The following is a 27,334-nucleotide window of genomic DNA, read 5'->3' as shown; positions in this document are numbered from 1 at the left end:
AGCTGAAGGCTGTGTGTCTCCTATTACTACAGTCGCTGCCACGTGTGAATAATAATAACCTGTTGGAGGTTGGCAAGAAACAAGGTATTCGCTGCCCTGGATCAGACTATGTAGGTGGTTTTTGTAGTTTCTGAATATGCAGGACAGGTGGGATTGTTTGATCGAGCTGTCGAAGATGCAACTTGATCTCTCCTAAGTTGTTAAAACACTCACTTAAGCTGATCTTTGGTCAGACTTGGCTAAAATGAGTGTCTTTTGCCACTTAGGAGCTCTCTGGATAACTTCTCATGTACCATGTATCACCATGACTCCTAGGCCCTTTGATAATATGGCCGGTCCTGTAAATTGAGGAGTGGTGACTGCTCCCGAGTGTCAGCTCTACGTCAGCTCTGCACGGAGCAGTTGATTCCTGTTTGTGCCGTGTACATCAAACCTTCGTCATGTCTGGTCACTCCTGGCTACTACACGCAATGAACCCATGATAATTGTACATCCAGGAAGTCATTAACAAGGAGGAGGAAATTGATCTAAGAAAATACACACGACTCTATGTACTGGGGCCCACGGCTTCCATGAGATCAAGTCTCATCATCGTACCTGGGAAAACACAGGACTTGTGTATACTGCTGTATAAATCATGATAGCAGTGCAAAACACATAAACTTCTCTCCTCTGCTGAAATCATCTGTGCTGCTGGGACCCATAGTCCTTGTAACTACCGGTCAGTGTCCAAAAGGTCAGCAGATCCTCACCTGCACTATTCTTTAACTCAGAATTCTCTGCTGGGAACTTTTCACTATGCGGTTCGCAGGGGCGCACCACCCATGAGGCGAGTTGAGATGCTTACCTCGGGCGGCACCCCTGGTGGCCAGTTTGGGAGCGGCATCCAGACGGGTTATACTGTGTAAGCCAGCTTAGCCAGGACATGGTAAAATAACCTAGACCGCGGCATGTCCCAGAGCCGGGCGGTCACGGTTCGGTCTTCTCCAATAAGAACTTTTCTTAAATAGTGTGCTATAGGTCAGTGATGCCCAAACTTTTTTTTCCAGGAGCTAGACGAGATATTTCCTGTAGTCGCCCCAATTTGAAAAATTCCCCTTTCTTTAGCTGCCCCCTTTATGACATATTTCCTGCAGCTGGACCCCTTATAATACCCCCTTTCCTGTAGTTTCCCCCTTTCTTACAATATCCCCATTTTTCTGGTGCCCCCCATACTTACAGTGATCCCCTGGCTGTAGCCCACCGCTCACCTTCTCTCCTTTTCTTGTAAAATCCTATACTCGCCTTTCTCAGCTCCCCCAAAGCAGCTGCAGCAGTCCTCTCCCCTTCTCTCTGGAGCCGCTGTAATCGGAGCTAGAGCCAACAGGAGTCATGTGATGTCATCATCACGTCTGCCGACTTCAGGGCTGCAGAGAAAGGAGGAGGAGAGGACTGCCTTCGGAGGAGCCAGGAAAGGCGAGTATAGGATTTTTTTTTTTCCCACAAACTTCTTTTGCCGCAGCCCAGTAGTTGGCGACCACTTCTGTAAGTGACCCTGCTCCTTCTACTATGTAACTCCTATCTCTGAGCTTGTCTGGATTTGTCACGATTATAGGAGCCCAAAATTCCTGCTTTTTTTTTTATTCCACTATATTCGGGGAAGATTTGGTCGTCCATAGCCACCAGGTAGGGGACGCTGGCAATTATTCCATACATCCCCCTCCATCATTTTCCAGACCCTTAGTGTTGATAAATCATCATTCCGGTGTATTTTTGCAGCGTAGACTTCCTCTGATGGGAAACTACCTAAGATCAATGGTTCTGCAATCACAGAGATATATATTTTTCTCCTTCCATATTACGTATGGATCCGTGTCTCATATTATCCGGAGAGAAGATGATGAGAGCCATAAATTCACATTTACTGTGTGGCCTCAGTGAATAGAGATGATAAGCAGGACCAGACATGGCCAGGAGTGGGGGACAATGACATCCAACGTTATATGGTACTTTCATATGTGTCAATTCATTACTAGTCCTGCTCTCAGGCGAGAAGTCAATGTAATTCTATCTGGTCTAGACAATGCTCTGTGAGCTAAACACACCAGCAGAAACTGCACACATATCTCTTCTAGTTTGCTACAATCTATTAGAATAGCTCACAGAGCATTGTCTAGACTAGATACAATTGTTTCCTTTTCGCAGCTGAAAGCAGGACTAGCTATATACAGGGTTACTGCATCTCTACAAGGCTGTTATATTCAGTCTAGTCAATCCTCTGTGAGCTAAGGACATCAGCAGCAGCTGTACTGATCTCTAGAATGTAACAGTCTAGAGTCCAGGCGCTTTAGCTCACAGAGCATTGTATAGACTGGTTACAATTGTCTCAACCTCTCAGCTTAGAGCAGGACTAGCTGCGTACAGGGTTACCGTCTCTGAATGGAGAGGATTGTATCCAGTCTAGACAATGCTCTGTAAGCTAAACAGATCAGCAGCTGCACAGATCTCTCTACTAGTTTGCTACAATGTATCAGCCATGGCTGTTAAGCTCACAGAGCATTGTCTAGGCTTCACACAATTGTATGTACATCACAGCAAGTACACCTATAACCTCATGGTGTCCTTTGATATCATAATGTTGGTATCCGAATTCGATATTATCCTATGTATCCCCCACCATGATTCTGCTGGCACCCCCAAGCATGGTGCTGATGCATTGGGGCACATTGACTTACCCGGTCCAGTCGCGATCCCGCGGCGCATTGTCCGATGAGGATTCGGGTCCGCCACAATTCACTAAGGTCGTGTGCCCGATATCCAGCAGGTGTCGCTGCTGCACCGAGGTCCGCCAGAGTTCACCTTCTTTGTCCCGGTGCATGTGAGTGCTTATCTTGCGACACAAATTTTTTGAATTCCGCTGTTTTTCCAAATCCGTCGGGCTGTTCGGTGGCCACACCACCCGATTTCTGTCGCGTGAAAGCCGGCGCCGATGCGACACAATCCCATCGCATGCGCCAAAATCCCTGGGCAATTCGGCTCCCATCGGAAATATTCGGGGAAACCCGACGAAAGTGCGCCGTTTGGACCCTTAGTAAATGAGCCCCTATGTATGGAGGGCTCTGACCAGAGGCCAAAGCGTGAATTGGGATGGAGAACTTCATAAAAAGTCATCGATCTCAAGACTGGAGATCTATATGTGATTGACAGATAATCTGTAGGCACCCGCTTCTCCTGATAGGCACGCTAATGACACCAGCACCTATGAATACAATTACTTTACATCACATTCTACAAGATGGTCAGCATTGGCGGGCGGTGGTGGATGCACGTTGGTGCTTGGAAATATCTTAGACTTGTGTCCTCTCCTAACCATACTTATCTCTTGGAGTAAGGACAGGAAGACTCCTTGGATACTTGTCAAGTCCTATCCCTCTGAAAGAGGACAACCCTTGTCCAGGCTCCATACACAGCCAGCCTGCAGACCCTGAACCTCGTAATTGATATTAGAAGATGCCTCGTCTGGGCCAACTGTTCAGTCGAAGAGTCTGCTGTACGTCCATTATACCAGACCCATTGCTAAGTCTTGGGTCCTTCCCTAAGACCTCTCTGTTAGGTGACATTCTCAGCCGATGTCATCTGCAATGGTCCACACAACACTGAGAAATCTTAGTGTCTTATGAAGTCCAAGGAATCGGGAGGAACATTTTTTACATGTGGGATTCTGATTCCTTGGCCTGAGGGACCATCGTCATGGTATTGATTTGGTTGGATGAGGATTTTCGATGGCTCTGCAGCTCGTAGTCAATGATGTGAAACCATTCAGTAGATGAGATGGTATTGATAGTATTGATGAACCACCACTGAGAGTCCTGGTTATTGGAGATAAGGTGGAGGTGACTGGTCTGTGGCAGTGGATTATTTTATGCTTTGTTTTCTGATATTTGGCCTAGGGAGGACTATATCATTGTCTCTTTGTTTGTGCATCTTCTAACCATGAGGTTTTTATGATCTACAGATTGTTCTCCAACCCAGATGTCCATCATATCATCCCTGACCATGACAACATCTCCAGCTTCTTACACTAATAGTCTGCTAGTGCGGTAAGTCTTTGTCCACCATTCATCAAACCTGATGTTTACCCACCGCCCTCTGCAAGTCTAACATCTATAATAATCTATTTCTAAGAACAAGCAATATCACTGATACTTCATGTGTCATTTATGTACAAAAATATGACCAAATGTCTTCAACAATGAATCCCATCTTTATAAATATGAACAGATAGACAGTAGAAAAGGTAGTACTTTATCCTGTATTATACCCCAGAGCTGCACTCACTATTCTGCTGCTGGTGCAGTCACTGTGTACATACATGACATTACCCTGTACTGATCCTGAGTTACATCCTGTATTATACTCCAGAGCTGCACTCACTATTCTGCTGCTGGTGCAGTCACTATGTACATACATGACATTACTTATCCTGTACTGATCCTGAGTTACATCCTGTATTATACTCCAGAGCTGCACTCACTATTCTGCTGCTGGTGCAGTCACTGTGTACATACATGACATTACCCTGTACTGATCCTGAGTTACATCCTGTATTATACTCCAGAGCTGCACTCACTATTCTGCTGCTGGTGCAGTCACTGTGTACATACATGACATTACTTATCCTGTACTGATCCTGAGTTACATCCTGTATTATACTCCGGAGCTGCACTCACTATTCTGCTGCTGGTGCAGTCACTGTGTACATACATGACATTACTTATCCTGTTCTGATCCTGAGTTACATCCTGTATTATACTCCAGAGCTGCACTCACTATTCTGCTGCTGGTGCAGTCACTGTGTACATACATGACATTACTTATCCTGTACTGATCCTGAGTTACATCCTGTATTATACTCCAGAGCTGCACTCACTATTCTGCTGCTGGTGCAGTCACTGTGTACATACATGACATTACCCTGTACTGATCCTGAGTTACATCCTGTATTATACTCCAGAGCTGCACTCACTATTCTGCTGCTGGTGCAGTCACTGTGTACATACATGACATTACTTATCCTGTACTGATCCTGAGTTACATCCTGTATTATATCCCAGAGCTGCACTCACTATTCTGCTGCTGGTGCAGTCACTGTGTACATACATGACATTACTTATCCTGTACTGATCCTGAGTTACATCCTGTATTATACCCCAGAGCTGCACTCACTATTCTGCTGCTGGTGCAGTCACTGGGTACATACATGACATTACTTATCCTGTACTGATCCTGAGTTACATCCTGTATTACACCCCAGAGCTGCACTCACTATTCTGCTGCTGGTGCAGTCACTGTGTACATACATGACATTACTTATCCTGTACTGATCCTGAGTTACATCCTGTATTATACTCCAGAGCTGCACTCACTATTCTGCTGCTGGTGCAGTCACTGTGTACATACATGACATTACTTATCCTGTACTGACCCTGAGTTACATCCTGTATTATACTCCAGAGCTGCACTCACTATTCTGCTGGAGGAGTCACTGTGTACATACATGACATTATTTATCCTGTACTGATCCTGAGTTACATCCTGTATTATACTCCAGAGCTGCACTCACTATGCATATTACTTATGTGGCACGGTCGGTTAGTATGATGAGTTACATTTTTCCTCTTTCAGTCGGATGTTATCAGGCAGTAAGGCTGCGGCCTTGTTTTGCTGGCATTTCAGAGTTTATATATTTGTTGCCATTTATTATAATGCATTTTCCGCCGCAGTCCTTGACTGTTTTAATCTCCCACTTTAGGTTCATCAGTGTATATAGGGCAGCGGAGTCTTGTGGTTATTAAGGTAATTCCCTCCTCTTGCTGTGTGTGAGTAGCGGCCGCATGTCTACATTGTGTGCATTGGCCTAATGTATGCTCCTCGCATCATTCATCATTAAGCCAATAGGAGTATCCGAACGCGCCGCAGCCTTCTCCGCTCCGCTAATACGTCTCATAAACAGTTCAATGTTCCTGAACGGGTGATTGAGGGATGTGCAATCATTCAAGGGAAATTTTATTTAGTGAAATTTTTTTTTTGCTTTTTTTTTTTTTGTATTTCATTTTCCAAGAACAGAAGAACTTGATGAACTTGATAAAATGCAAAAATAAAAATATATATATATATTTTTTTCTATTTAAAAGCATAAAGCATACATGTTGTTGGACGGAACTTTAGACTCAGGGAGAAAATCAAATAAAACGGAGATAATGCAGAAAAAAACAAATAAACAATGGGCGGCTGGGCTTAAAGGAAATCTACCATTTGTTTTTATGAATTATGACGCAAACATACCTTGAGAATGCTGTAGCTACACTGATGCAGAAACACATCTTGTTTAATCCCTGGACTGAGTGGTTTTGCTGAAAAAACAATTATAAAATTATGATAATGAGGCTCTGGTGCTCCTGTGGCTGCCCCGACGCTTCTCCTCTTACCCTAATTATGCTCCAGCCTTGTCCTGCCCAGCATAAACCGAGAATACATCATCACTGTGTTATCCCTGACAGGCAGAAGTAATCAATCGCCGCACCATCCCCCAGCTGCTGTGTATGAATCATCCAGCTCAGGTTGATTAGTCCTGTCTGGACAGTTGAAGCACCTCCTGTGTATGTGGAAGTAATGTGTTTATGTACAGCAGCCAGGCTGCACCCAGCTTTCCCAAGGTCCTGAATTTTTTAAAATAGTTTTTTGAGCTAAACCTCTCGGATCAGGAATTAAACAAGATATGTTTCTGCATCAGTGCAGCTACAGCATTCTCAAGGTATGTTTGGTTCACAATGCATAAAAATAAATGGTAGATTTCCTTTAAGACTGTGTATGTCATACATCAAAACCTACATGCAATCATATATCAGCACATGGGAGGACAAAAAAGACTGACTTTATAATTCCACCAGGTGAATGGGGGCCCTAAACTTGGGGTAACTCAGATAAGCTGATCCCCTTAGCAATGTTTCCGTACACAGGGCTGTGGAGTCGATAAGCCAAACCTTAAACTCTGACTCCCACATACATGGGACATGTGATGTCTTATTACTACTGTAACTGTATCACCATTATGATACAATGACCAAGTTATACAGGGAGAATATACAAAATATTTATTGGAAAATAACCTTAGTACTATCAATTTAATAAATTGTAATTACAGGCAGTCCCCGGGTTACTTACAGGATAGGTTTGTTCTTAAGTTGAATTTGTATGTAAGTCGGAACTGTGTATTTTACAATTTTAACCTCAGCCAAATTTTTTTGGTCTCTGGGACAATTGGATTTAAAAAATGTTGGATTGTCATAAGAACCAGGATTAATAATAAATCTTAGTTACAGACGCCTGTGATAACTGTTATAGCTGATTATTGTAGCCTAAGCATGAAGTACAATAAATTACCAACATCCAGAGGTCCGTTTGTAACTAGGGGTCGTCAATAAGTCAGGTGTTCTTAAGTAGGGGACCGCCTGTATATAAAACACTATGTGGGGGGAAAAACAGTATTAAAAAACAATACACTGAATAATATTTGTTCTTAGAAACTGTATCGCCTCCATCAGTTCCTTCTAAATAGATGACCTCAAGTCTGACCTCTTTATTTTAAGACTAGAGAACAGCCTGTACACTGACTTGGTGGTAGTGCAGTAACCACACGGGCAGCATCTCTAACAATTTTCAGATATACAGGTGGTCCCCTACTTAAGAACACCTGACTTACAGGCGACCCCTAGTTACAAACGGATCCCTGGTAATTGGAAATTTACTGTATTTTATCCTTAGGCTACAATAATCAGCTGTAACAGTTATCAAATATGTCTGTAATGAAGCTTTATTGTTAATTCTGGTTCTTATGACAACCCAACATTTTTAAAATCCAATTGTCACAGAGACCAAAAAAATTTGGTTGGGGTTACAATTATAAAATATACAGTTCCGACTTACATACAAATTCAACTTAAGAACAAACCTACAGAACCTATCTTGTATGTAACCCGGGGACTGCCTGTAGTTGAATTGCCTCATGAACAGTTTTGATAAACCTTCAATAAATGGCTTTTCTCTGGGAACATCTTAATACTGCGAAATCTGGTAGTGCTAGATAACATGAAGGCTTGGCTTCTATACCTATACACCGGCCTGTATTCCTGTGAGATGTTAGTGTATTCTATGTATAGTGTATAGAATCCATCAGGGCAGATAACCTCTACAAACATGAACTCAGAGGAAAAGCAAACTAAAACATAAAGCAGTATACAGAGAGAACATACACTGGACAATCCTGCCTTCATCCAGTTTTCCTGATCACTCTAGCAGTAAGTGCAGACATTGCTTCCCCTCTGCTTCCCCTCTGTATGGGACGATCTTCACTACTGAGCAGGAGCAAAAAGTGCATCCACATTCATCTGCACTAAAAGTCTCCATCCTTGGATCAGGAATAGAACAGACATTTATAGGACATTCCATAATCTCCACAATTCTGATTAAAAAAAAAAAAAATATTCAGCACACACTGCAGTAAACTAAATGTAACAATTCATAATATCTTTTAGGAGTTGGAGTCGGTGTATTTTATTCTAAATCTGACTCCACCAAATTGGTTTCCGACTCTACAGCCCTAGTTTGCTATAGTGGTGATGATACTAATCATCTCTGAACTAAGAAAGCGCCATTGAGACTGTGCTGGACTACCTCCATTGGATTTGCAAGGATCCATTGGGGCTCATTTACGAAGGGTCCGAATGCCGCACTTTTGTCGGGTTTTCCGAATGTTTCAGTTTTGGGCCGAATTGCCCCGGGATTTTGGCGAACGCGATCGGATTGTGTCACATCGGCGCCGGCTTTCACGCTTCAGAAATCGGGGGTGCGGCCGATTTGGATTTGGAAAAACAGCGGACCTCGGCCCAGCAGTGCCACCTGCTGGATATCGGGCGCACAATCTTAGTGAATCGCGCCAGACCCGAATCCACGTTAGACAACGCACCGCGGGATCGCGACAGGACCAGGTAAGTGTCCCCAATGTGTCTGTGGACCTTCTGGGTTATCTCCAACCCCTGATTTCATCAAAAGTTGTCTGGCATCAATAGGTCACGGTGGAAAAATGGGGTTATGGAGCTTTCAATGACCAAAAAAAGAGGGCAGGATTTATTTTGGCTGTCTCCCACCGGTTCTGAATGCTGCTGGGTCTATGAGGATAGTACCAAAAAATTGTATTTGGTCATAGTAAAATAAACAGCCATATTTTCCTTAAAAAAAAATAAAAAAAACCAGTAGAGAAATTTCTGGAATTCACATAAAATTGTACGGTTGTGGAGAATTATCTTTATTGAGTGACCCTCAACATAAGGAAGGGTTGGAAATGACCACATCTATTGAGCCTATTGATGGGCAGCACAGCAATGTCCTAGCCTGTAGCCAACCGATGACATGAGAGGTTTGATGAGTAATGGAGTTTGCTCAGGATCTATAAGAAGCCCATCCATCCTCTGAGTAGCGTTGGTGACTAGATGTAGAAAGTAATGGAGTGTGTCTTGAAGCGTTCAAACCTCTTCTCCTAAGGTATCGGACTCTAGAATCTTGTGTGCCCGTGTCCTATAGTCCAAAGGTCAGCAGGATCTAGCACCGCCAGACCACCCTGACCTCTGTCCTGGATATCGGGTAAATCATCAACAAAGCCTTTCACCCGATCTCTGAGAGAACAGAGCCTCTGTACTGCCCCCTTCTGGCCATGTAGGAGTTAGAGTGATGTCATAAGCATCACTGCAAGGTTCTTATACCCTTTCATGCCGCCAGAGGATGTGCCCAGAGAAGAAGAGCTGTGTGTGTGAAAGGATGTAGTATTGCTAAGTGAGTTCATGTGAGTGAATGTATGTAGCAGATCTAAGTGTGCAAGTCAATGTAGCACGAGCTGTGTGAATGAGTGGATGTAACAAAGGTGTGTGTGTCCGTGCGTGTGTGTGTCCCCAACAGAGAATTTTTTTTATCCGTTATACTTACCTCATCCCTCGCTCCCTTAGGCGGCTGAGCTGAAGTCCATTTCGGCTTCACTGCTGTATGTACGGCGCATGCACAATAAAGCTGGGGCATTATACCGGCTTCACTCGCTGCATCGGGAGATGAGGCTTACGTGTGGAATCTTCTGCTGTGCCTCTTCAGACTCACATCTAGGTAAGTATAAATGTTTATGAAGTCATAAAGACTATTAAGCCACAGCTTCATAAGGGCCTGTAGTCATAGGGTCCCAAATTGTTCTTTAATTGTCAGAGTCTCCGTAAGAGCTCTTACTTCCCAACCCTTGTGAAACATAAGGAATTGCAATTATTTCCCCCTCTGTGCCACCTCCACACAAAGTGTTCATGGAGGGGTGTGAAGGGGGTAGTGTTGGGTGGCAGTATGGGGAGGCCTAGGCCGTTCCTGTCCCTCACCTTTGTGCTAGCTATAGCCCAAGCCCAATCAGGTCTGAACAAGCGTAGGTAGCACAGCCGGCCCCCGGAGCTAACAGGATCCTAGGCCTCCCGATATATCCGGATGGGTGAGGATCTCATCATACACTGGCGCAAGAAAGATTTAGATTCATATTTTGATCAAAAAAGTCTGGATTTAAGTTTTATTGTACCAAGGATAGGGGTGACTGAAGTGACCACCGCCCCCACACCCTCCTATAATGACTTTTCTCTGCTCATTGTCACATGACTTTTTATAGGTAAACAAGTGCGATTTACAGACTCTCTGAGATATTAGCATAAAAGTTGATTTTGGAAAGGAGGAGGCCATGGATAACAAATATAGGAAGATTACCCACAGTCCCGGTGCCTGGATATAAGTGTAGGTTCCCCTGGTTTATCACTTGACTCGATGGTAGATTTCTTTTAACCTATATCTGTAGCTTTCAGTCCCTCGAAGACCGGGAGACTGCCGCAGTGCTGGAACCGGCACATTATGCCAATGTTTTGTAGAGCTATTATCGGGAGGACCATGTGTCTCCTCCTCGTTGGCCAATCTTTAGTGCAGTCTTGGATGGTCATCGTAACAAGGTGCAGTATGTTTACCAAACTCTTACAACTAAAGTAGTCGTACGCCGCTCACAGGAATCCATCCGTCCTTGGTAAATACAGATCACAGCCTGCGGCCATGTAAGCAGATTATTCCCTGGAAAGCACTGGATGTATCCGGCACAGCAGGAGAAGGCAGTCATGGCTCGCTGCACGGTTTGAAGGTTTATTGGCCAATGTAATAGTGCGTTCTAGTATAGAGGACAGAGGTGGCCGGACACGTTCCTCATGATTTAACATCAATAAAAAGTGATATGGAGACTGCTCCGAGAGCGTCGTATCCGTAACGAGATGCAGAGAGCACGCGGATGTATCACAACACCAAGCCCCAGGGAAATCACTCATAGAGGACAGAGAGATGAATGCAGAGGTCACCACGTGGCAGATTCACGGAAATTGTCTCACAGCGAGGAACATGTTTTCATGGACTCTACCTGAGCTAACCCCAACACATGGATCATCTCTGACTTCCGAGCAAACTGATTTTTTTTTTTTGGTTTTGTTAGGGGCTATTATTTATCCTTCTAATTCTGCTTATCTCTGAAATACTAGACGCATTCAGACCTGGTCCTCGTTACTCCTCAAACATCCGTCCTGCTGTCAGCCTCAAAAACCTTGTCTACCATATTGACCTTATAAAATGGACTTCTAATCAGCCGTAAGGGTCCTTCAGGCTAGAGTGGATTTTCACAGATGCTAAACTGAGCCATTGGGGGAATTTAACAATGTGGGGCACATTTACTTACATTTACCCACCCGACGAGTTCCCCGAAAGTGCATTGTCCGTGTATAATGCGCTGTGCGGGGAGTCACTAAGATCCTGCACCCGATATCCTGCATGTGTCACCTCCCCGCTCAGATCCCAGGAGTTCACCTTCTTCTTCCTGGTGCATGTAAGTGCATTGTCCGTGTATAATGCGCTGTGCGGGGAGTCACTAAGATCCTGCCCCGATATCCTGCATGTGTCGCTCCCCGCTCAGGTCCCCGGAGTTCACCTTCTTCTTCCTGGTGCATGTAAGTGCATTGTCCGTGTATAATGCGCTGTGCAGGGAGTCACTAAGATCCTGCGCCCGATATCCTGCATGTGTCGCTCCCCGCTCAGGTCCCCGGAGTTCACCTTCTTCTTCCTGGTGCATGTAAGTGCATTGTCCGTGTATAATGCGCTGTGCAGGGAGTCACTAAGATCGTGCCCCGATATCCTGCATGTGTCGCTCCCCGCTCAGGTCCCTGGAGTTCACCTTCTTCTTCCTGGTGCATGTAAGTGCATTGTCCGTGTATAATGCGCTGTACGGGGAGTCACTAAGATCCTGCGCCCGATATCCTGCATGTGTCGCTCCCCGCTCAGGTCCCCGGAGTTCACTTTCTTCCTCCTGGTGCATGTAAGTGCATTGTCCATGTATAATGCGCTGTACGGGGAGTCACTAAGATCCTGCGCCCGATATCCTGCATGTGTCGCTTCCCCGCTCAGGTCCCCAGAGTTCACCTTCTTCTTCCTGGTGCATGTAAGTGCATTGTCCGTGTATAATGTGCTGTGCGGGGAGTCACTAAGATCCTGCGCCCGATATCCTGCATGTGTCGCTTCCCCGCTCAGGTCCCCGGAGTTCACCTTCTTCTTCCTGGTGCATGTAAGTGCATTGTCCGTGTATAATGTGCTGTGCGGGGAGTCACTAAGATCGTGCGCCCGACATCCTGCATGTGTCGCTTCCCTGCTCAGGTCCCTGGAGTTCACCTTCTTCTTCCTGCTGCATGTAAGTGCATTGTCCGTGTATAATGTGCTGTGCGGGGAGTCACTAAGATTGTGCGCCTGATATCCTGCATGTGTCACTTCCCCGCTCAGGTCCCCGGAGTTCACCTTCTTCTTCCAGGTGCATGTAAGTACATTGTCTTGCGACACAATTTGAAAGTTAAATCCCGCGCTCAGTCCGAATGAGTCGGGTCATCCGACGGCCCACCCCCCTAAATTGTGTCACATGGAAGCAGCGCAGCTGTGCCAAAATCCGACCACGCGCGAACAATGCCAGCGCAGACCCCAGTTAAATACCCAAAAACGTCGGAAAGTCAGACGGAAGTGCAGCTGCGGATCCTTAGTAAATAAGCCCTTGTGTTTTTACCATTGTGATGATAAATTCTGAACAGAATAATAATGTTGGTTCCTATTTTAGACAAAGTTTTAGTTGGTCTAAACTGCCCACCTCAATTTTTGGTGCAGATTGTTTTCCATTGACCACTCCTCTTTCCAGTGAGGCCACACCCACTTAGGCAGACAAGTGCCAAAAAAAAGTCTAAAACCCTAGATAAATGTGGCAAATCCTCCAAAATTCTGGTGCAAGTGTGTTAATAAATTCCCCACCATTGGTTTCTATGGGTGTTTTCACATTTCTGTTATTCTAAAACCTGTCTGGTGTAATAGGCTACAAAACCGTTTTGGGGCTACAAAACGAAAAAACCTGATGACAGTTCTATTTGTGTTTTTCCACGGATGGTTTTATGTTTTAATCAATGTTAAAGCCTTCAGTTTTATTTTGTGTGGACATAATAAAACATAAAGCATCAGACATAATGTGGACAAAAAAAAAACGGAAGCAAAACACAGAGACAAGAACAAGGACAGGCCAGTGTGAAGCCGCCCTCGGGCCCCTTTCATACATACACATATGCTACACCCCGGAGTAGCATACGTTAGGTTGGAGAGGCGAGCACTCCTCACTACTCCATAGGAAGTCTCCGGACCGTACATACTGCGAAAGATAGAACATGCTCATGGTAGTGCTGTACCATGCTGTGCACAATGCACTTCTATAGCAGCCGCCTGCATGCTGCCGATCATGTGAAAGGGCCTTAGGATGGGTCGTTAACAGGGTCGTTAACATCTGCCATCAGGCGGGATGAAAATCTCACCTCAAGTGCCAGATTGCAGGGCCTTTTGGGGAGTGGCATTCGGGCCACCTTATATCAGTGCCAGCAAGACTGCTGTTGTGTCACCGCGCTACGCTAAGTCTCCGCCCCTCACAAGCACCTCCCTGGACCTCACTTCCTCTGGCAGCAGAACTTTGAGCGCACCAGAGGAGATAGGACCACCCTTCCCCAGTCGTTTTTGTGCCAGCTCAATCCTGAAGTAAAATCGATGGCTTGTGCTGGCTTGGTTTGTCTTTGACTGGCATGCGACACACAGGGCACATTTACTAAGGGTCCGCGGACCGCATTTCCGTCGGGTTTCCCTACGATTTCCATTTTGCGCTGCATTTAACAGGGGTTTTTGTCGCACGCGATGAGGCGTACCTCATCGGGGAAGCGACACATGCAGGATATCGGGTGCATACTGTAAGTAAATCGCAACAGCTGTGTGTTCTCGCCAGGGATCGCACCTTGGGGATCACGCAGGGACAGGTAAATAAATGTGCCCTACACCGGGCGGCAGGCCAGTCTTATTAACCACCCTGTAACTGTCCCTACCCAATAGTTTCCATACAGAGGCTAAATTAGGGCACCTAATAATTTGTGGGTGCAGTATATACTATTATTTATTTGGGTGATTATATAAAGGATGCTTTATGTGGGAAATAGTGTGTCCAATCATGTTGTGAGGATAATAAATATTAGGAACATGCTCCATTATACTGTAAGCGACTGTGGTATTTTTAGGGGCGCAGTGTGGAGTTGTGCTGCGTAGAGCTAAAGACGTTTGACTATGAATTCAGTAGAAAAAAAAAAACATGGCCAGAAAAAAAATCATAAAGAAGTCCTCTCCCTGATGGAGCAGGCAGTAAAAGGCTAGAATCAGCCCTGGTCGTTAAAAGGTACTTTTCCAAATTCGTTGTCCTCTATTCACACAGTTGAGTGCAGAACACATCCTCCTCCAACAGGAAGGGGGTACAAAAGCCTCATTCTTGTGATCCCAAGCAATTTGGTGGTGGTGGTCCAAACTGAGCCTTAGTAAATGTCAATCTGTCTTGCTAGCAAGATGGAATTCAGCAGGGATTTCAGAGTGAAAAGCAGATGAGAGGGAGGATAGGAACCAAAATACAGGCAGAAAATGAGAAATGTTACGGACCATATAAATGTATAGATACATTACTGAAGACGGTGCATACTGGATAGAGACGCAGGTTTTCGCAGACTCCCTACGACCGGTCATTGTTTGGACGCCCATGTAGTGGGGATTAGGTATAACTACAGTCACACCTCAGAGACTGGAAGCCACCGCCCTCCAGCAGACATCGCTGCGCCTTTATTTGCATATAAATAAGATAATGGATCTCACAAAAACAGAAGCAGCTCATGTCGTAAATGAGGTTCATCACCGAAAAAGTCCTCAAACTATAAGCAACGAGGCCCAACTTTATTACAAAAATAGTTAAACCCCAGGAGAAGCTCCTCCTCCTCTTCTGACAAAAGTTTATAAAGCAGTTGATGAAACTTGTGTGCGTTTTCCTTTGCTCCGATATACGTGACTTTTTTTTTGTACGTATCATGGAGATTGGTTTTCAATTCTTCAGTCTGAAGGATCATTGTCTTTATGTTCAGTCAAGTCTTTTCACCATATACGGTCCTTCTAGTTCATATCCAAGTTTTCTGTAGTAGTTCCTAGTTCCGACGCCTAAAGGAAAACAAATAATAGGTCAGAAACACCATAAATGTCCATAACTATACTAGAAGCAATGATTCCTGAGCTACAAAGTGCGGCTATAAACCAAATACTCCAGAGCTGCACTCACTATTCTGCTGCTGGTGCAGTCACTGTGTACATACATGACATTACTTATCCTGTACTGATCCTGAGTTACATCCTGTATTATACCCCAGAGCTGCACTCACTATTCTGCTGCTGGTGCAGTCACTGTGTACATACATGGCATTACTTATCCTGTACTAATCCTGAGTTACATCCTGTATTATACCCCAGAGCTGCACTCACTATTCTGCTGCTGGTGCAGTCACTGTGTACATACATGGCATTACTTATCCTGTACTGATCCTGAGTTACATCCTGTATTATACCCCAGAGCTGCACTCACTATTCTGCTGCTGGTGCAGTCACTGTGTACATACATGACATTACTTATCCTGTACTGATCCTGAGTTACATCCTGTATTATACTCCAGAGCTGCACTCACTATCCTGCTGCTGGTGCAGTCACTGTGTACATACATGACATTACTTATCCTGTACTGATCCTGAGTTACATCCTGTATTATACCCCAGAGCTGTACTCACTATTCTGCTGCTGGTGCAGTCACTGTGTACATACATGACATTACTTATCCTGTACTGATCCCGAGTTACATCCTGTATTATACCCCAGAGCTGCACTCACTATTCTGCTGCTGGTGCAGTCACTGTGTACATACATGACATTACTTATCCTGTACTGATCCTGAGTTACATCCTGTATTATACCCCAGAGCTGCACTCACTATTCTGCTGCTGGTGCAGTCACTGTGTACATACATAACATTACTTATCCTGTACTGATCCTGAGTTACATCCTGTATTATACTCCAGAGGTGCACTCACTATTCCGCTGCTGGTGTAGTCACTGTGTACATACATCCTGAGTTATATTTCGTTTCTTTGAAACACTCACATTCCACAAATATCAACATTTCTTTCTTGGCAAATTACAGCATCAGGCATTTGCCTAAATGGGAACAGGAGACTGAATAGAACATGTAAAATGTGGGGGATGGGAAGGGACGCGATGATACAGCTAATGTATGTAATTCGCACAAATCACACATATAATATATAAGACTCCCTGCCACCACTTTGCGCCTATCATCGGGTAATGCAGCGGAAGCAACAGATTTAAAGTTGCCTTGAATTTCCATTATGGTGTGAAAGCTCCGAGCCAGAATAATGTCCCTGAGACTCTGAATACAGGAAAGTGCAATGTGGAGCTTGTACTTTCCTCCATTGCAGCAGGAGCGCGGATTCTGGAATATCAGCTCATTTAATGTTATTTTTTTTCACATACTCTTTGAAATCTTTCATTTGTGATGTTCCAAAGATTCTTGAGTAGTTAGGATGTTCTTCAGCATTTTGGCAATAGGTTTTGCCACCCATTATGCAAATAAGACACTTAAGTGGGAGGTGCCTGGCTGCCTTCTCCAATATAGTCCTGCCCACCTGACAATTCATGGCCTAATTAGCATATTCTGTGCTGAAACCAATAGCACTGATCACTTAGGAATTGCCTCATATCACTTTAATTGTAGCCCGTCAGTTAAACTAACCCACTAAAAATGTCTTTGAGAACTGCTATTACCAAGCAGTACAACTATCCCTATATTGTTCCCTCCATGCCGGTAAAGTTCCTTAGGCTATGTGTAAATATGACTCTCCATCTATGATTCACTTTCTTCCAGCTCAGCCGTACCTCCAGCTTCCTCACTGTTGCGGGGCCTGCCTTCTCTTTGGGATAGTGAACTCCGCTTTGCTACATCATTCACCTCTTCTTCAGGAATGATAAAAGATGTTGGATGTGTGCGACTCCATAAAGAGAATTACTGAGAGAGGGGTGAATGAGACGCTGGCTTTATGCGACTCACTGAAGGGAAATCAGCTCCTCATTCACCCCTCCCTCATGATATCTCTTCAGCAAGTCACACAGCCACATTCCTGAGGGAGTGGAAATTAGCTTGAGGCACGGCTAAGCAGGAAGGACATGAATATGCTGGAACAGAGTGTCAACGTATGGTGCCCTGGTGTTGTTAATGTGATAAATAACTTAAGATAGGGGCTTCTTGGAAATCGTAACAGTGTTGTGCCCGGTGAGACAATAGTAATTATAGAAGAAAAGAAAACAGGTATGCCCCCAAAATCCACATTACAGTAATGTTGAATTGTAAAAAAAAAATATATATTTTATAATAAATGTAGAAATGCAGGACTTTTAGCCTATAAATATAAAATGAAAATTTCTACTTCTCAACATTGGGGCAGCTCATCTGATACAAACCTGTGTTTCTGCTGTTATATAATTACCATGAAAATTCTGGACTCGGCTCTGAGGAAAGACTATGATCAGACTCAAGTGGGGTGATTTGCATAGATGGGGAGTCAACTTTACAAATGGATTGTATATTTTCAGGTATGGAGAGGAACAATATGGGGATAGTTGTATAACAGCAGTTTCCATAGACCTGTTTAGTTAGTGAGGGTTTGTTTAACTGCCAGGTTCTCTTAGAGGACAAGGAAAGAGGAAGTTGTCTGTGCAACGAGAATATTGTTAATCCAATGTACATTACAGACATAGACCTACATACTTGACTTCTTTCTATTGAAATATGCAAATCTGTCAACTTAAGCATAAACATATACGAAGAAATGGAGCATATCAGCTTCTTCTCTAACACATCACCAAGTATTGTCTCATCACATCCAAATCCTGCAACTCATGAATTATGCTTTATAGAATATCCCAGATTCAAGGCCTCTCCAGGACTTCTACAATTCCATTGTCCTCTACATCTTCTCATTTTCCGTTGCAAAGGTCAACCCACGATTTTTTGGGGTCATCGTAAGATGACAACATCTTTTACAACTTTCTGTGCTTGGGATAAAGCTCAATTAACGTGAGAAAAACTAAAAACAAAGTACAAATGTGACGCTCAGACGCTACAGCAGATGTGGATTATACTTCCTGGAATACGTAGTCGGAGGTCCATGCGTAACTGGGTCATACGACGGTGGTGATTTGGGTAGATAATGTCAGAAGCATTGCTGTGTACAGCACCGGAGGCGCCATGTGCTCAGCCGGCGTAAAGGGGAATGTATGTCACACCTGCTGGGAGAGCCACACGACACTAATGAGACCCCGACCAAACATGTCTCATCTCTCACGCCACAGCGACTGAAGTAGAGTCCTCAAAATTTCCATTTACGGCTTCATCCTTCTCAGATTCCTCTAGATTTGGAGTCTACAGTCGACTCTTGAAACCACGAAGTGTGAAATGACTTATTACGATGCAATCAGCTCAGAAAAGTCTCTGCTCACATCCCGCTGTTATGTACAGATATCGCCTGTAAACGGAGGATCAAGATTCTTTTTACATAGATGGAGGCCAAAAAAAAAAATTACAAAAAAGTTTTCTCAAGACATTTCTACACCTGGACACAATCTCTTTCCGTAGACACTCGACCAACAATTCTGATCTTCCCTGGGATGAAGGTGAATAAACACAACCCAACGTAGTCAAATTCACCTCCGGGGTCTTAAGAGATCTTTAAAAACAAATGACAAGACTTCACGAGGTCACGACTGACTTCAGTTTTGATAGGAACAATATTTCAAGATGAAATTTCTTGTCTAGGATAAATCTAGCGCTGGTGGTCTAAGAGTTACAGGCCCATAACGGAAATAAATCTGATGCTTGAGACGTGTCAGTCAATAAAAAAATGAAATCCTTGTACAACATTTTAGATGTAATGAAGATGATCAACCGTGCATGGACTTGAGGCTTTGTCTAGACAATGGTGACAACTGTATGCAATACATTAAAAATGGTATCAGAAGATCTTCCAGCAGAGCCTTCAACACCAACTTATACCCCAGGGGTAAATTGCTAAATCAAGTCGGGTGGGGTTTCAACATAACGGGTAGAAGCAGAGATGTTGGTGGAGTCAAGAATCCCAAAGGTTACCGCAAATTAGACCTCCAATGTTCAGCGACACGTAGGGTAATATTCTCTATAGATATTGAAGTTCCATGTATTAGAATTGGGTTTCTTGGAGCCACCAGATTAAATAATCCAGAACAATCACATAATAATCTTTTTTTTATCAACGCACAATTCAAGCTTCTCATCAGTCAGGTCTAAGTAAGTCCTTGAATGAGCCATTAGATTACAATGCCATTAGATTAGAATGGTCTTCTACTGGATGTGGAGACCCATTAGTGTTCATTCCTAGGTCCATTCTAGAATATTCTGCTGGGATCTTGCATTTGTTGATTAATTCAGTTGACCAACTTTCTTCAAAGTTTTTAGTTAATCAGGACATCAGAGACCTGGACGTGTTTCCGGAAGCCACAGAAGTTTTCACGAGTTGGTTTAGCAAAATCCAAAAATTAGACCCCCATGAACAATTTATAGAAACCCTTGAGATATCGTAGAGAAGCAGCAGAAGGTACAAATGTGACTGGTCTTTCCAGGCAATTAAAGGAAACCTACCATTTGAAATGGCAGGGGTAAGCTGGGTGAGCTGGTGCCGGTACTTACTTTCGTTAGTGTTATTAACCGCTGCATCACGGTTTTTAAACTTTATAGCAGAAGCTGCTTCGCGCGACCGTGCCCACGCAACGTCTCTGGCATTTCCTATGTAGGCAGTCGCACGCGGCACCGAAGCCTCTTCTGCTATAAAGTTTAAAAAGTGTTAAAACCGCGATACAGCGGTTAATAACACTAACAACAGTAAGTACCGGCACCAGCTCACCCTGAGCTGGTGCTCGGTACTTACAGCTTACACCTACCATTTCAAGGTGTAGGCTTCCTTTAAAGAAAGCCTTTTTGGCTTATTGTGGATACACCAAGTGCTTGATCACATGGGCACTGCCCAACAAGAAGAGTAGAGGGAATAGAACATCAACATATTTAATGAATCAAATAGGGTATTTAACCGATACCAAAATAGCATGGCTCCTGGTACTCATCAAGACTCATCAAGTCTTTGCCCAATTGTCTAAAAGTCTAGTCTTTATTCGGGGTTCCACTAATGTGGAATGTTAAAAGCCGCTCAAGATGGAAACCCAACTTTGAGGGGCTTTATGTGCAATACTTAAGGGCTTGTGACACCAAGGACTAGTCTCTATATAGATGCCTGATGGCTTGGACTCTGGCCATTAGCTTCCCCAGCTTTCATGATAATGGGGCTTCCAAGACCATGAAGTGCCCCATACAGAATGAACCGTCTCTTTGCATATTTAACTTGCAGTCCATTCAGTTCCATAGGACTTTCTCAGGAACTGTCTACCAGAAGCCCCGTGGAGGTGAAAAAGGCGAAAGTTGATTACACGCAAATGTTATGTCTGAAGAATTTTTCGACCCCCAGCAGTCAGACCCTCGGCAAACCAGTGACTCTCTGCTGGCACAATCCCTTTAAATTCCTTATATACCATAGACACCTTTACTTGCACATTCTTATGTTCAAATTTAAAAAATAAAAAAAAAGTTAGACAATAAAGCGCTGATGCAATTTTCTGTCCGAGGAGAAAACTAAAGATAGCGTCGCCTCTTTAGTGTCTAATTATACAGCGAGCCTCACAATACCATCTCTGTAGTTAAGAAAGTTTCTTCAGCATCTGGGTGACTCGGAGGTGAGCGGATAAAGGATTATTATTATGTTAAATTACACCTCCTTGTTCTTTCCTTCTCTGCTTTGTTGTTTTTCCTTCCATCTTGAAGAATGTGTTTGTCCCCTTCTATAAATACACATTTACATAAAGACAGGAACAAAGGGTAAAGCAATTACGTCCTTCTGTAGGGTGGTCCACGTCACAGGAGACAAAGCAGCAAGGCGATTGTTCTGATTCTCGGGTGGACAAACCGCACCAAACGCTCGTTCTAAAATGGATGTGTATGTGAGCATCATTAAATCACATAACTACATCCCAACTGATGGTGGAGCTTCATGTACTAGTGTCTCTAAATCTAAATGGAAAAGTTGTAATTAGCAGTCTAGGTGTGCATTATACTGCGCCCCCTTTAAAAGCAGCCTGGACATGTATGGAACAGCAGCTTGGTTGTGTAATGTACAGCATCCCCTATACAGTCTGACTACAGTCTGGAGTGCTATATAGATGTGTAGTCTGGACCTCCTCCTTTTAAGGCAGTCTCGTTTTGTAGTCAGGATGTGTAGTCTGGACCTCCTCCTTTTAAGGCAGTCTTGTTTTGTAGTCAGGATGCGTAGTCTGGACCTCCTCCTTTTAAGGCAGCCTTGTTTTGTAGTCAGGATGCGTAGTCTGGACCTCCTCCTTTTAAGGCTGTCTTGTTTTGTAGTCAGGATGCGTAGTCTGGACCTCCTCCTTTTAAGGCTGTCTTGTTTTGTAGTCAGGATGCGTAGTCTGGACCTCCTCCTTTTAAGGCTGTCTTGTTTTGTAGTCAGGATGCGTAGTCTGGACCTCCTCCTTTTAAGACTGTCTTGTTTTGTAGTCAGGATGTGTAGTCTGCCCCTCCCTCTATAACAGCAGTCTGGATGATTTGTCTGTAGCGCCCTATAGAACAGCAGTCTGGCTCTTCTTTTTCCTTTCCTGTGGATATACCTCCAGATTTGGATGTGAAGTACATTTCCAGTTTACTCCTGCATCCCGACACCTCATCTACACTGCATCAGCGAGGATGCCATTACACACAGTGTTTGCTATCAGAATGTCAGGTGACCGGGGAGCGTCTAATGTTAATTCATTGGTGAATACAAAGTAAATGGAACGAAGAAGACAAAGTTCCAGTCCCAAAGATACCTCTGACACTATTCTGACTGATATGACATTATACCGACACTTATCTAAACTCCACAGAGGGAGCAACTGTGAGAAATCAACGAGGCGCAAGCAACAAGTGTTCACCACAGCAGCTCCGCCGTCATCCTTCAGGAAGTTTTATGTACTTAAGTTTATGAGACAAGTAAATGCCTCATCAATTTCAAAATCTCAGCTTGCTAGACTTACCTCCACTCCTGCTCCAGAATCAAAGGTCCATGCTTCAGCCATCGTACAAATGTATTAAAGGGATTTAACCCTCCCATAGAAAGGTAATGAACCCTTCTCCGGGGGTTGGGGCAGATGTGACCATGGGACGTCATTTGCAACATAAGAGGAAGTGATGCCCCGTAGTCGGAGGTGGCCACCGATTGGCCCGAATCAGGTCCAGTGTCCCCCGGTACTTCTAGCTCAGCCATCTATGCAGAAGACCACCATGACCGTAACTGGGAGCCAGAGATGGGCAAGTACACTCTTCCTATAAGACCCCTTTAAGGCTACACAGCTCTTGCTACAAGCTTTATAGTCATAAATAAATTAGTCATTCAGGGTGGAAGCTGCGTGATCATATCTATGGATATTATACATTGCAATGTATAAGTGATATTGTCCTCCGCTGCACAGTAACCCCCTCCCCCCACTTATCTCACACCAGGGTATTGGAAAATCTCCCAGTAATGAACTGGTAATCAGCGCAGTCAATGGTAATTATACTGGGAAAACTATTCATCTAAACAGTAATGACACAATCTACAATCCAATTACCTGACACCACAAGACGCTCCGGCCGTGATCCAGATGCTCCACCAGAGACAATCCAGTGTGAAACTAGCGAACGAGGAAACCCGAGAAGTGAGAACACAACATTGCCACAAAGTGACACTGAGAAATCCTCAGATTAGAGATGATTATCCCAGAAGGAGTCTGTGACGGGGGTCGGTTTCCCACTTGCATTCCTTCGAGAATTCATCCTGTGCTCTTTTTGAGTTGGTCTCATTGTGCATGTTGCACTGTGGTTATTAGCTTTACAATCAGATGGGAAGGGAGGCTTGTGGTGCCTTCCCCCATATGGTGGGGGTTAGGAACTTGTAAGAGGACAGTGTTTTCCCGCCAAGAGGGGAGGTAACAGTATGTCCTGTGAGTAGCTTGGGCAGGAGCACATGGTTCCAGTGGCATACAGAAGAGTTTGTGGAACAGGGGGCAAAGCGAAAGCTTTTAGAGTAGTTGATTTCTGCTTTAAATTGCGGCTGTGTACTACTAAATACAACCCTCTATCGCTACCACTGAATAAGTTGGTAACAAAGAGAGACTTCAAATGGTGGGACTCCAAATCTATGCCTGATCACCAAGTACCACCCAATGTCTCCGTCTTTCAAGTTGGTCAAGCCTACACGCAACTTGCTCCCCCTAACCACTAGCTTACCAATTGGTTTATCAAATGAGACAATGATTACATGTTAAAAATCTTTACCCCCCCCCCCCATATCTTAATTGACAAGGGGACTACTAGAAGTGGTCTGTCCTAATCCCATTCTGATCTTATTTTATATCGCCATCCAAACTTTTCACTGACCAAAATGTTATACCATATTTCTGCCAAAGGAGGAGTTGGGCCAGACATGGGAAAAACGCCAAAGGATGGGTGGGGGCCAGTCAGGGGAAGGACGCCAAAAGAGGGATTGGGCCAGCCACGGGAAGGACGCCAAAGGAGGGATTGGGCCAGCCACGAGAAGGACGCCAAAGGAGGGATTGGGCCAGCCACGGGAAGGACGCCAAAGGAGGGATTGGGCCAGCCACGGGAAGGACGCCAAAGGAGGGATTGGGCCAGACACGGGAAGGACGCCAAAGGAGGGATTGGGCCAGACACGGTAAGGACGCCAAAGGAGGGATTGGGCCAGATACGGTAAGGACGCCAAAGGAGGGATTGGGCCAGACACGGGAAGGACGCCAAAGGAGGGATTGGGCCAGACACGGGAAGGACGCCAAAGGAGGGATTGGGCCAGACACGGGAAGGACCCCAAAGGAGGGATTGGGCCAGACACGGATAGGATGCCAAAGGAGGGATTGGGCCAGACACGGGAAGGACGCCAAAGGAGGGATTGGGCCAGACACAGTAAGGACGCCAAAGAGGGGTCGGGCCACACATGGGAAGGACGCCAAAGGAGGAGATGGACCAGACACGGGAAGGACCGCAAAGGAGGGATTGGGCCAGACACGGATAGGATGCCAAAGGAGGGATTGGGCCAGACACGGGAAGGACGCCAAAGGAGGGATTGGGCCAGACACAGTAAGGACGCCAAAGAGGGGTCGGGCCACACATGGGAAGGACGCCAAAGGAGGAGATGGACCAGACACAGGGAAAGACGCCAAAAGAGGGGTGGAGCCAGACAGGAAGGACGCCAAAGGAGGGGTTGGGCCAGACACGGGAAGGACGCCTATGGAGGGGTTGGGCCAGACACGGGAAGGACGCCTATGGAGGGGTTGGGGGAGACACGGGAAGGACCCCAAAGGAGGGATTGGGCCAGACACGGGAAGGACCCCAAAGGAGGGATTGGGCCAGACACGGATAGGATGCCAAAGGAGGGATTGGGCCAGACACGGGAAGGACGCCAAAGGAGGGATTGGGCCAGACACAGTAAGGACGCCAAAGAGGGGTCGGGCCACACATGGGAAGGACGCCAAAGGAGGAGATGGACCAGACAGGGAAAGACGCCAAAAGAGGGGTGGAGCCAGACAGGAAGGACGCCAAAGGAGGGGTTGGGCCAGACACGGGAAGGACGCCTATGGAGGGGTTGGGGGAGACACGGGAAGGACCCCAAAGGAGGGATTGGGCCAGACACGGGAAGGACCCCAAAGGAGGGATTGGGCCAGACACGGATAGGATGCCAAAGGAGGGATTGGGCCAGACACGGGAAGGACGCCAAAGGAGGGATTGGGCCAGACACAGTAAGGACGCCAAAGAGGGGTCGGGCCACACATGGGAAGGACGCCAAAGGAGGAGATGGACCAGACAGGGAAAGACGCCAAAAGAGGGGTGGAGCCAGACAGGAAGGACGCCAAAGGAGGGGTTGGGCCAGACACGGGAAGGACGCCTATGGAGCGGTTGGGCCAGACACGGGAAGGACGCCTATGGAGGGGTTGGGCCAGACACGGGAAGGACGCCAAAGGAGGGGTTGGGCCAGACACGGGAAGGACGCCAAAGGAGGGATTGGGCCAGACACGGATAGGATGCCAAAGGAGGGATTGGGCCAGACACGGGAAGGACGCCAAAGGAGGGATTGGGCCAGACACAGTAAGGACGCCAAAGAGGGGTCGGGCCACACATGGGAAGGACGCCAAAGGAGGAGATGGACCAGACAGGGAAAGACGCCAAAAGAGGGGTGGAGCCAGACAGGAAGGACGCCAAAGGAGGGGTTGGGCCAGACACGGGAAGGACGCCTATGGAGGGGTTGGGGGAGACACGGGAAGGACCCCAAAGGAGGGATTGGGCCAGACACGGGAAGGACCCCAAAGGAGGGATTGGGCCAGACACGGATAGGATGCCAAAGGAGGGATTGGGCCAGACACGGGAAGGACGCCAAAGGAGGGATTGGGCCAGACACAGTAAGGACGCCAAAGAGGGGTCGGGCCACACATGGGAAGGACGCCAAAGGAGGAGATGGACCAGACAGGGAAAGACGCCAAAAGAGGGGTGGAGCCAGACAGGAAGGACGCCAAAGGAGGGGTTGGGCCAGACACGGGAAGGACGCCTATGGAGCGGTTGGGCCAGACACGGGAAGGACGCCTATGGAGGGGTTGGGCCAGACACGGGAAGGACGCCAAAGGAGGGGTTGGGCCAGACACGGGAAGGACGCCAAAGGAGGGGTTGGGCCAGACACGGGAAGGACGCCAAAGGAGGGGTTGGGCCAGACACGGGAAGGACGCCAAAGGAGGGGTTGGGCCAGACACGGGAAGGACGCCAAAGGAGGGGTTGGGCCAGACACGGGAAGGACGCCAAAGGAGGGGTTGGGCCAGACACGGGAAGGACGCCAAAGGAGGGGTTGGGCCAGACACGGGAAGGACGCCAAAGGAGGGGTTGGGCCAGACACGGGAAGGACGCCAAAGGAGGGGTGGGCCAGACAGGGGGAAAAAAGCCAAATGAGCAGTTGGGCCAGACAAGGGAAGGGCCAGGCGATGTAAGAATGAGGAAGATGATCAATGGAAGTCAGATGGAGAATGATTAGGTAATGGAAGGCAGAAGGAGAATGATTAGGTAGGCAGGAGACAATGGCCATGATGTGGGATGGGATAGTGCATCTAGGTGGGAGTGGCAAACCGATGGCCCACACTAGGATGGCACTAGATGCCTTGTCCACTTATTTAGCTGACTATAGTTGTACTTGTCTGCAGCTTCTGATGTGTGGGTGTTACATAATGGGACTAAAAGCCGCTTCAGACAGTGTGGGAGTGCCAGGATGTGCAGTTTGCAAATTTACAGCAGAAGATTATAAGGTGATGGAATCTGCCCTCCTGCTTTAATTCAGACACAATAATTTAATTATCACAGAATATCCTGATTGACGGAAAGAGCGGAGACCACAGCAAAGGCAGCATTAACGTGAGTCACAGGTCAGAGCGCAAGCCGAGGATGGAAATGTACAATCAATATACAGTACAGACCTCTATAGTGCACAAAAGTCATCAAGGTAATAATAACTTACATGCGGAAGATAATAGACCCCGTTACCTTATGTTACACCAAGGGGATTTATACAACACCCCAACTATTTGTCACAAACCAGAACACAT

General features: G+C 45.8%; 1 protein-coding gene and 1 long non-coding RNA gene across 3 annotated transcripts in view; one reads left to right on the top strand and one right to left on the bottom strand.

The window, feature by feature from the left end:
• LOC140122714 (uncharacterized) lies at positions 1 to 27,334 on the top strand. 2 transcript variants are annotated; one of them, XR_011854360.1, is made up of 4 exons: positions 1 to 84; positions 3,995 to 4,079; positions 5,792 to 5,835; positions 27,093 to 27,334. It is a non-coding gene; the product is annotated as an uncharacterized lncRNA (long non-coding RNA). The 2 variants fall into 2 exon arrangements; XR_011854359.1 differs by lacking the exon at positions 5,792 to 5,835.
• ELP3 (elongator acetyltransferase complex subunit 3) overlaps positions 15,450 to 27,334 on the bottom strand; it is an 87,229-nt gene continuing 75,344 nt past the window's right edge. Inside the window, exon 15 of the mRNA XM_072143844.1 lies at positions 15,450 to 15,669. Coding sequence (XP_071999945.1) covers positions 15,593 to 15,669 — 77 coding nt within the window. The 3' untranslated portion in view covers positions 15,450 to 15,592. The remainder of the gene's footprint in view (positions 15,670 to 27,334) is intronic.

This window comes from Engystomops pustulosus, chromosome 3 (assembly GCF_040894005.1).
Source record: "Engystomops pustulosus chromosome 3, aEngPut4.maternal, whole genome shotgun sequence".
NCBI lineage: Eukaryota > Metazoa > Chordata > Amphibia > Anura > Leptodactylidae > Engystomops > Engystomops pustulosus.
This window is presented reverse-complemented; position numbering and strand designations above follow the sequence as displayed.